The following is a 10,425-nucleotide window of genomic DNA, read 5'->3' as shown; positions in this document are numbered from 1 at the left end:
TCGCGGCTGGAGGCGGGCCCAGTCGGGGCTGGGCGGGGGCTTCGCGGCGCCGGCTGGCTGGCGGGCGGCGCGGGCGGGCGCGGGAGGCCCCGGCGGGAGAGCCGCCCTCCCCCTCCCCGCTCCCCGTCCCCACCCGCGTCGCCCCGCCGTCCGCCCGGAGCCGCAGGGCGCGAACCCCGCCGCCTCCCTCCCGGGGTGCAGGCGGGCCTGTTGCACTTGACGCAGTCTCGGGCCGTTCGGGACTCGCTCGCAGGGTTCATCGGAGGGGCTGGGAGGTGAGCGCCGGGCGCTTCCAGCCGTTCCCGCGTCGCGCTGTCACCTCGCCGGGAGCAGCAGCGCCCACGAACTCGCCGGTCCTGCGCCCTGTCCCCTCCCCAAGTCTGTCGGCTGGGCCGCCGCGGCCTTGGACGCTCTCGCTGGCTCCCCTCGGCGCCGCCGTTTCAGGTGTGGGGATGAGGTCCCTGGGACCGCGTCTCTCGCCCGGGGACAGCCCCGTATTCGTGGGCGCGGAGCATCCGCGGGCAGCTCCTTCCAGGCTGGCGAAGGTGCAGCTTGCACGCGCATCCTCTGTGCCTGTGTTTTCCTCCCCGTCTCTGCACCCTCAACGTCTCCCCTGCCCACCTCCGCGCTGGCTCGGCAAGCAGCAAAAACAGGGTGGGGGGCTGCGGGGAAGGAAAAGGGCCTTCTAATTCTCTTCCCTAACTTCAGATTCCGCTCCTGCGTGGCTCGGTAGGATCAGGGAGCTTCCCGTGAGCAGAAGCAGCTCGCGCCCCGGTGCTTGTGGGACCGGAGCCCGTTGTGTCTCTGAGTTGGCATAACTGGCCAGGGAAGTGCGCCCCTGCCCAACAGTCGAGCTGGACTCTGCTGAGACCCATGTTTCTTCCTTCCCGAGTTGAGCTGGAATTTTCTGGAAGTTCTGCCCCCAAGTACCTGGTGCACTTCACATCGTTCTCAAACGAATTTTTCTGTCCTGAGGTTACCCGGGGGTGAGATTTTTTTTTTTTTTTTTTAAACAGTATCTGTGTATTTCTTTGTCCTGGGAGAAGATTTCTCTCAAATTGCCAGAAAGACGCCAAAGTGTTTTAGCCGTTCAGGCAATGGGCATATGCAGTTTTTGTCCACCTTTGTCATTGCCCCCGCTGGATGTTAATGATGTCAGTCATATAAATTAAAATATGGCGTTGTTTTTAGCTGGTCTGTTAAGTTTCATTTGCCAAAGTGATTCTTTTACCAGCTTTATCCTTAATTCGTTTACCTGGTCCTTGCTTCCTGTCTTTCTCTTAACAGTTGGCAGTATCAGTTTGCACTTCTATATTAAAAAATAATTTCTTTATTTCATAAAACTGTATATTCCCTGTCCTTAGCCTTACTTTCAAAAGCCATATGTCTTTGACATTACAGATCTGTTTTCTACCCCAAAACACATTACTGTTTTGAAGTGTACGGCCTTGGCTGCTTCTCAGCACATTGCTTAATTTTCTTTAAAAGGTCGGCGTATCTTCATTTACCCCTGAGTTTCTCTAAATTGAACAGTGTTCCAGTGGAAAGTGTATCTGATGAGACTTCTTGCATAACACAACAGGAATCTTAGAGCCAATTCAGTTTGGCTTGACTCACAGGAGAGTGAGTTTATTGATTGATTGATTTACGATTTTACTTCTTTGAGAGAGGGAGAGCGTGTAGGAGCACGAGGTGGGGTGGTCAGGGAGAGAGGGAGAGAGAATCCCAAGCAGACTCTGCTGAGCGCTGAGCCCAATGCGAGGCTCAATCTCATGACCCTGAGATGATGAGTTGAACAGAAACCAAGAGTGGGATGCCTAACTGACTGAGCCACCCGGTGCCCCAGAGGAGAACCGAATGACTGAGAGCAGTTCTAGCAGAGACAGGTGGATGGATCCAGGTGTTCAAGTCATGTTTCCAGGACTTGACTTCTTTGCATCATTCAAATGTGCTTCCTTCCAGGTTGGGTTTCTTCTCAGGTAACCTTCCCCAGCGGCTCTGGCCTTTGTCGTCAGCTTCGCACGAGTCGTTGCTGCAAAAGTCCCTGAGCTGTTGCTCACTGTCTCCGGTGTGGGTCCTATGCTTACCCCCAACTGACCAGAGAGAAACTGGGTGCTTATGGGCCAGGCTTGGCTCACGTGTGTGCCCTTTTGGCAGCCAGGGGGGTGAAGGTCACAGCAGATACACGGAGATGTGCAGATGCCTGGAGAGGCCAGAGGTGCTGTTACCAGAAGAACAGGAAATGAATACTGGCTAGGCAGGCACAAATAATAGCTTCTCCTAGAAGATCAAATTAATTGGGACAAAAGCTCCCCTTAGGAGATCCACAGTATGGATTATCACCTTAAAGCCATGAGTTTACAGACGAAAGCAAGCTCATTTGGCAAAGGATAAAAGCCTCCCAAGAAACTGTTTTCTCTTAAGCTTGGTAATAATGTTCCAGTGATACATGTACCCAATTATCTTCTGGTTGGACTCTCTTATTAATTGTACTTTGAATCACAAACTTTTGAAACCTAGTAAGGCTACAGGTTTTCATCTAACTTAGATGAGTCTTAAGTTTACTGTATCTTGAGTTCTCCACGTTTCAAATCAGATGATCTGAGCCACCCTGCAGGCATATTGGCTGGCATGATAGCTACTGGGTTTTCAGATGGGGACTGCAGGATGAAACAAGCAAATGAAAAAAAAAAAAAAAAGTGTCAGAACACCAAGCCATTTTTTGGGATTTCCAGCCTTTTTCTAATGCTGCTTTATTCCTGTGCTAGCGCTAGTAATACCCAACCTGGTTAAGGAAGAAAGGAAAGTTGCCGAAGCTCCTAGTTGGGTGGATCCCTGGTGACAACAGTTTTGGAATGAAAAGAAGCCTCTCATTCTCAAGGAAGTCATACTGCCATCTGGCCCTCTTGCTGGCTGTGGAGTTGTCACCTCCAGTGATGCTCTGTCAGCAGGCATTTCACGTATCTGCGGATGATTGAAGAGAACTTGGGAGCTGTAGTGGGCTACTGGAGACCAGGAGTCAGGAATTAATTTTAGAAATGCCACATGAAGCTGTTTCAGAAACAACAAGGGTTTAATATGCTTCCATCCCACAGCACAGTGTAGTACTCTAGATTTTGTAAGAATGGTTGATCGTTTAGGTTCATAGTTTTTAGTTTATTTTTAAATATTTTATTTGAGAGAGAGAGAACAAGCAGGGGGAGGGGCAGAGGGAGAGGGAGAAGCAGACTCCCTGCTGAGCAGGGAGCATGACATGAGACTTGATTCCAGGACCCTGGGATCATGACCTGAGCGAAAGGCAGACGCTTAACTGTCTGAGCCACCCAGGCGCCCCTGGTTTTTATTTTTAGTCATTAGTGTTCTTAGCTCTTTTGAGGCATTAGAAATGATTATAAATTTAGATTGTAAACAGTCTAGTAAAATAATAGCTTTTCAGGTCCAAATCCCTTGTTCTTGGCTAGTGTGGCAGATCACGGGGGAGAAGAAAAGATGATATATTTTCCATTTTGGTTTTGGGGACAGAGTAGTTAATATTCAGATTTTAAAAAGCTGGTTTGGGGCACCTGGGTGGCTCAGTGGGTTAAAACCTCTGCCTTTGGCTCAGGTAATGATCTCATCATCCTAGGATCGAGCCCCTAATCGGGTTCTCGGCTCAGCGGGGAGCCTGCTTCCTCCTTTCTCTCTGCCTGCCTCTCTGCCTGCTTGTGATCTCTGTCTGTCAAATAAATAAATAAAATCTTAAAAAAAAAAAACAAAAAAAAAAAAACAAAAAGCTGGTTCAGTTGGGAATCTAACCACCGAAGAACCAGGAACTATTTGTCAGAAATGAAGATAGTCACATCAATATTTTAGTTTTTGTTTGTTTAAAATGATTCTCCTCCTTTTTCATTGCCTCCCCCTGTTATCCCGGATATAAAATATAAGCAAGTTCTTTCAAGTGACCTACCTACCAAAGAAGACAAAAGATCCAGCCTGAAATAATCTGTAGCAGGAATCTAATGTATGAAGTACAGTGAATGAGTATAATACATAACTTTCTATAAAAAGAATCCTGAAGTTTTGATAGAATTGTTTCGGTATTTGTGGAAGAAAGTACTCTATGTGTGTGTGTATGTATAAAAAACTCGTGCATATTTCTTAAACATTACAAGTTCTACCGGATGTGAATTTGACAGAATGCCTGTTCATTAACAAGATAATACCCTTTTGTAAATGATTCTTTTGAAGAATAGAGGTTATTTCACAGATGAGAACACTGAACTTTTTCAAAGACTTGGGACTTCGGCCGTAGGGCAATTAGATTTTAAGACCCATGTGCTTTTCTCTGTATCACACTACCTGGTCGATTAACTGTTAATACTTTACCATCCTCTTCAGCCCATTTAGAAAAGTAAGATGTTTATAGTGTAGTTATGTTCTCTGTTTTGTTTAGAAACCCGTTTGGAGGTTATGGACGTTAAGCCCGAGCCTGGAACCCTGAGTGAGAATTCGGAAGTTCTCTTCTCCTTTGGAGTGATAGCAGATATCCAATACGCTGATTTAGAAGATGGCTATAACTTCCAAGGAAACAGACGGAGATACTACAGACACAGTCTGCTTCACCTACGGGGTGCTATTGAACACTGGAATACGGAGGACCGCCCGCCCCGCTGCGTGCTTCAGCTGGGAGATATCATTGACGGATATAATGCGCAATACAAAGTGTCCGAAAAGTCGCTCGAACTTGTTATGAACACTTTCCAGATGCTCAAAGTCCCCGTTCATCACACGTGGGGGAACCACGAGTTCTATAACTTCAGCAGAAACTACCTAACAAATTCTAAACTTAACACAAAGTTTCTAGAAGACCGGATTGTGCATGATCCCAAGACTGTGCCTTCGGAGGATTACTATGCTTATCACTTTGTCCCCTTCCCCCAGTTCCGGTTCATTTTACTGGATGCTTACGACCTGAGCGTCTTAGGCGTGGATCAGTCCTCTCCGAAATACCAGCAGTGTCTGAAGATACTGAGGGAACACAATCCAAACTCGGAGTTGAATAGTCCGCAAGGTGAATTATTCCTTTGAGCTGAGAGTCTAATACATTGTCTTTCCATTCTTCAGCTACTTTTTATTCAGCAGGAAGATGGATGATTAAGGTAAAAGTATATTGTCGCTGTTGTTCAGGGTCAGGATTTCTCACAGGCCTCATGGCGCGTGGATTGGTTGCTGTCAGTTCAAGATTCATTTATTTAATGGGCATCTGAATGCCACTTTTGAGCAGGCCCTTTTTCAGGGGCTGGCTCTCCAGAGCCAGAGCAAGGGTGACAGTGTCACCTTTGTTTTTCTTTTAATGGAAGGAGTGGAGAAAGCAAGATAAGTAGGCGGGCAGGACAGACCATAAATGAAACCAATAGAATTCCATCCACAGTAATCAATGCTACCAAGAAAATGATGTGTAACTTTAAAGTAAAAGACTCAGGCTAGTGTTTTAGCTTAGCCGGTCAGAGGTGGCCTCCCCAAGGGAGAAAAACATTTATGCAGAAACCTAACTGATTAGGAGGAGTCATCCTCAGGAAGTGCGGGGCGGGTGGAGTGTTCAGGACAGAGGTAGGGCAGATGGAAAGGTGCTGAGCAGAGTGACACGTTAGCATCATGAAAGGGCTCAGGAAAAGGTCAGCGAGGCGCAGGGTGACTTGTGGGGCCCTGTGGACACAGCCAGGAGCCTGTGTTTTGTTCTCAGTGTAACACGGAGCTAGTGGGGTAAGCAGGGGAGTGGGATACAGGCCATTTATCTGTCTGTTGCTCTAAATTCTTGTGGTTTCCTATTTTAAGTCAACTGCTGCCACACATTCCTACAGAAAAGTGCAGGCATGCCCCCATTAGCCAAGTGTGTGTGCCCAAAGGAGGAAAAAGTGGACATCAGGTGGGTCTGACATACTGCATTCATTTCAGGACTCTCTGAGCCCCAGTTTGTCCAGTTTAATGGAGGATTCAGCCAAGACCAGCTGAACTGGTTGAATGAAGTTCTCACATTCTCTGACACAAACCAGGAAAAGGTGGTGATTGTGAGTAAGTATTTGAATTACTTGATCATGCCAGCCTTTTAGAGAACGGAAAAGTGAGGCCCGAAAGTATACTAATGGTATTTATGTCGTGATGTCCTTCTGCTGTCAAGTGAATGCTTACCTTTCTCTACTGAGAACCTGAGTATGAGAGTGACTTTTACAGCTGAGTCAGGAAAGAACCGTAAAATAGAAAAAAAGCATCTTGCCATGTATTAGTGCCTGTACATTGGCCTTTTAGGTTTCTGAGTAGAATTTCAGCACATGGAACCGTTTCATGTAGTACAGTTGACCCTGGAACAATGGGGGAGGTTAGGGGTGCTCCCCCCCAGCCCCCACACAGTCGAAAATCCACGTACAACTTTTGACTCTCTAGTAACTTAACTCCAAATGGCCTACTACTATTTTACGGATAACAGTTGTTTGATGCATATTTTGATGTTATGTGTATTATATGCTGTCTTCTTCCAATAAATAAGCTCGAGAAAAGAAAATGTCTTAAGAAAATCATAAAAAGAGAAAACACATTCACCGTATTTTCTGTGTTTACTGTAAAAATGTATGGATAAGTGGACCCGCGTGGCTCCAACCTTGTTCATGGGTCAAGTGTGATACATGAGTGAGCAGTTCAGGCCAGACCCCATACCCGGCCTCAGCCTCAGGAGACCTGCTGTTCAGTGTGGTGGCCGCCAGCTGGGGACCTCTGCTGTCTAGTTAGAAGCAACGCTGGTCACGGGACTCGTGTTAGCGACTCACCTGGCAGTGAGAACTTCAGTTCTAGACTCTCTGCCACGTGTTTGCGAGGAAACGAGATTGCTGTTATTTCCACGTAGAATCGTCTTTTGCAGACATGCTGTCATCACAGGTCATAGGACTCTGGAGGTGCTTAACATTCACTCAGCTGCAGGTGTGCACACACATGTGTGTGCGTGTGTGCACACACGGGGTACTGAATTTGGATTTGCAGCATAGCTGGTGTACTCATTTTGGGCACTGAGTGTAGACCCTCGCTTTAGAACTGATGTGGCCAAATGGCACAGAAGACCGTGCTTGGGATCCCAAGGATGGGACCTGAGTAAGTTTGGGTAAATGTGGAGCCTACAAACTGTGGTTTTTCTCTGGATGGCACAAATGGAATTACGAACGGGAAAATCCCTTAAAAGCGACAATCTCTTCTGATAGTTGATCTAAAAGTATGCTTCCGTAAATACTTGTGAATCTTTCCGTGACGTGGGGCAAATAGGTAGATGGGAGTAGGAGTGTGTGTGCTGCCGTGGGACTTTGAAGTGTCCTTCCAGGCTTGGAGAGTACGGGACGCCCAGCAGGTGTAATGCGATGTAACCCTCTTGCAGTCTACCGTAGATGGCCTGAAACCAGAACACTTCCCAACCTGTCTCTGCTGTTTGGCTTCCCACTGCCAGGCTGTGCCTGTCACCTCAGAGAATACTAGAGCTGAGAGGGACTACAGGTCATACCATCAACCCATTCAGTTCAGAGATCCGGAGACTGAGAGATTAAACGACCTAGTAATGTCACAGCGCATGCTTTTGGCTGAGACTTGAGTCCCTCCCATCTCATTTCCTACCCTGTCCTGGATTCCCCCATCTCCTCTTCCATCTGCACCCCTGTCTACATTAGCCACCTCTTAAATTCCTCTTTCACTATAAGCTCAGAACCTGGATGAACAAATCTTTGACAACTGGGTGTGTCAGGTTATCTGTAGCTAAGTTTTAAATGGCTTATAGCAATTATCTTTCATTTTACTTTGCACTTTGACTTTGCGTTTTGGGGATTGAGAGGTCATTTTGCCCCCACCTCTGGGGTTTTGTCTGGGCAGTTGGAAGGCTCGCACGCTGTTCGCTGACATACAGGGTGCTGCCTTAAGAGTGGGTGCGTGGTGGGGAATTCAGGGGTTTGGTCATGAAAAGGTTAAGTTTCAGATGCCTGTCAGGCATCCGTGCAGATGCTGAGAAAGCAGTTTGGATGTTGGGTCTGAAATTGAGTGGGAGTCTGGGCTGGGTATAAACATGTGGGAGTGGAAAGAATCCTGAAGACATTCGAGACTTCACTAGGTCACCAATCACTTTACTAGATTTGAGAAATTACTAGATCACCAGGCCTTTAGGGGTTAGTAGGGAAGCGGAGCTCAAGGTCCAAGCATTCAGGCACTTCCAGTAGGAAGTGGAGAGACACAGAGCCCATGGAGGGGAATGAGAACTCGTGGCCATTGAGGCTGGAGGAAGACGTGGGTGACTAGTGGTGTCCCCACAGCCCAGTGTTTCAAGGAGCGGCGGGGAGCAGGTCACTGTGTCAGAGGAATCCAGTGTAACCTTTTGATCTGGAGAGTCACGGGCCCCTTTGAACCCTGAGCCATCATCACGACTTCAAGTGTGGTCGTGGTGTGTGTGTGTGTGTGTGTGTGCGCACACACGCACGCGCGCGCTCGTGCATACTCATAAGTTCTTCTGGTGCCTTTGACTCTTTAGGGATCACTAACACCCTCCTTTGTAACTTGTATTACAAACTGATACTAAACAGTAAAAATACTCATAAGAAAAATTCAGAATAAACGTCGGTAACAAATAAATAGTACCAAAATAGGAAAGTGATTTCAGGGCAAGAAGCAAAGCCGAGGGAGGGAGCTTTGTGCCTGCGCTCCACAGTGAGACATGATGTGATTTCCTGTGTGTCTTGGTGTCAGGAATTTGAAATCCTCTTCATTCTACTTCCACGTATGTCCTGTGGGTCCAAGTATAAAACCTCCCTGCTCTACCTCGCTGTTCTCATCATTCTCATCTGTAAAATGGCTCTGGCTCCCGGAGGTGTTTAAATCCGTTTTAAAGCACTGAGTGCCTAAATGACCTATAACCCATGACCCACCTCCAAACTGTTTTAAATTTAGGAGTACCTCTTTCTGTGTACGCAGCACTCATGTTTAAGAGACTCATGTTAAGAGACTCTAGCATGGGGGGCGCCTGCGTGGCTCAGTGGGTTAAGCCGCTGCCTTCGGCTCAGGTCATGATCTCAGGGTCCTGGGATTGAGTCCCGCATCGGGCTCTTTGCTCAGCAGGGAGCCTGCTTCACTCTCTCTCTCTCTCTCTCTCTCTCTCTCTCTGCCAGTCTCTCTACCTACCTGTGATCTCTCTCTGTCAAATAAATAAATAAAAAATCTAAAAAAAAAAAACAAAAAAAACCAAGAGACTCTAGCATGGTATCTGCCTGGCTCCTAGCCGCCCTCGCTCGCCATTGTGCATGGGACGCCCTCAGTTCTTCTGTGTTTGTGCCTCTTTGGATGTTTTAGGCCATAGGGATCTCAGGGGTTCTGCCTGGACAGTGGCCTCTCCCCGTGGACGTGGACTGCCTCCCCCTTCCGTATGCTACAGAAATGTGGCTGGAGATGATCTAGTTCTTCTCTCTGGTTTATTTGAAATAAGTAGCAATATCCCTTTTTTTTTTTCCTAAGTACTAGTTTTTAGCCATTTATTTTGATGAAAGAGACATTTCCTCATTGGCTCATAACTCTTCTTCTCTTTAACTAACAGGCCATCTTCCCATTTACCCAGAGGCCTCCGACAGTGTGTGCCTGGCCTGGAATTACAGAGACGCCCTGGCAGTCATTTGGTCTCACAAGTGTGTGGTGTGTTTCTTCGCCGGTCACACTCACGATGGTGGCTACTGTGAGGACCCCTTCGGTGTGCACCACATCAATCTAGAAGGGGTTATTGAAACGGCTCCGGACAGCCAGGCTTTCGGCACCGTTTATGTCTATCCTGACAAAATGGTGCTGAAAGGTAGAGGCAGAGTTCCAGACAGAATTATGAATTATAAGCGGGAAATCCAGCTTTAGTCTGATTTATCTTGTACACGGCTGTAGAAGGAGAGTGGTGGCTGAGCGCTGTGTTTGTGTGTCTCTCTCCCCTCCCCCGGTCCTCAGGCTGATTGTGTAGTTTTCTATTTGCATAACAAAATGTATTTATGGCCTCAGTGTGCACAAGCTCATGAGATATGCTGAAATGTCACTTCTGGGTAATCTATCCAGCGCCGAGGATTGGAAACAAAATGAATGAAAGCAAGCCGCCTGAGTCACCCAGGGAGGAGAGGGGGTGGCGTACTTCTCGAAACTGACTTCATTTAGCCTTATCTGAAACTTTTTACTGTTTACAAGGAGGATGTATCCCTGTATTAACATGTACCTTAAAATTCATAATAAAAAAATAAAACCAGCTCAGGTAAGCTTTCTCTGTGTATCCTGCCATGTGAATGAACTTTGGATGTTTCTTGCTCCAAATACCTGTCGTGTTTGTTTGTGCATTTGTAGGCTTGTATCCCTGTTGTGTAAACCACAAAGAAGTTCTTTGACAGGTGAACGTGTGGTCTCCCG

The 10,425-nt window shown here is 47.2% G+C and overlaps 1 protein-coding gene across 11 annotated transcripts in view; it reads left to right on the top strand.

Annotated features, from left to right (window-relative positions):
- ADPRM (ADP-ribose/CDP-alcohol diphosphatase, manganese dependent) overlaps positions 1-10,425 on the top strand; it is a 139,051-nt gene that overhangs the window by 208 nt on the left and 128,418 nt on the right. For 5 of the 11 annotated variants that reach the window (XM_059147348.1, XM_059147339.1, XM_059147341.1 and 2 more), the window contains exons 2-3: positions 4,433-5,050; positions 5,935-6,051. In XM_059147348.1, coding sequence (XP_059003331.1) covers positions 4,433-5,050; positions 5,935-6,051 — 735 coding nt within the window. Of the gene's footprint in view, positions 1-72; positions 445-897; positions 987-4,410; positions 5,051-5,934; positions 6,052-9,586; positions 10,269-10,425 lie in introns of those variants that run through there. The other 6 variants (XM_059147344.1, XM_059147342.1, XM_059147345.1 and 3 more) reach the window with 6 other exon arrangements.

Source organism: Mustela lutreola, chromosome 15 (genome assembly GCF_030435805.1).
Source record: "Mustela lutreola isolate mMusLut2 chromosome 15, mMusLut2.pri, whole genome shotgun sequence".
Classification (NCBI taxonomy): domain Eukaryota; kingdom Metazoa; phylum Chordata; class Mammalia; order Carnivora; family Mustelidae; genus Mustela; species Mustela lutreola.
Note: the sequence above shows the minus strand (reverse complement) of the source record. Positions and strands in the feature narration are given on the sequence as shown.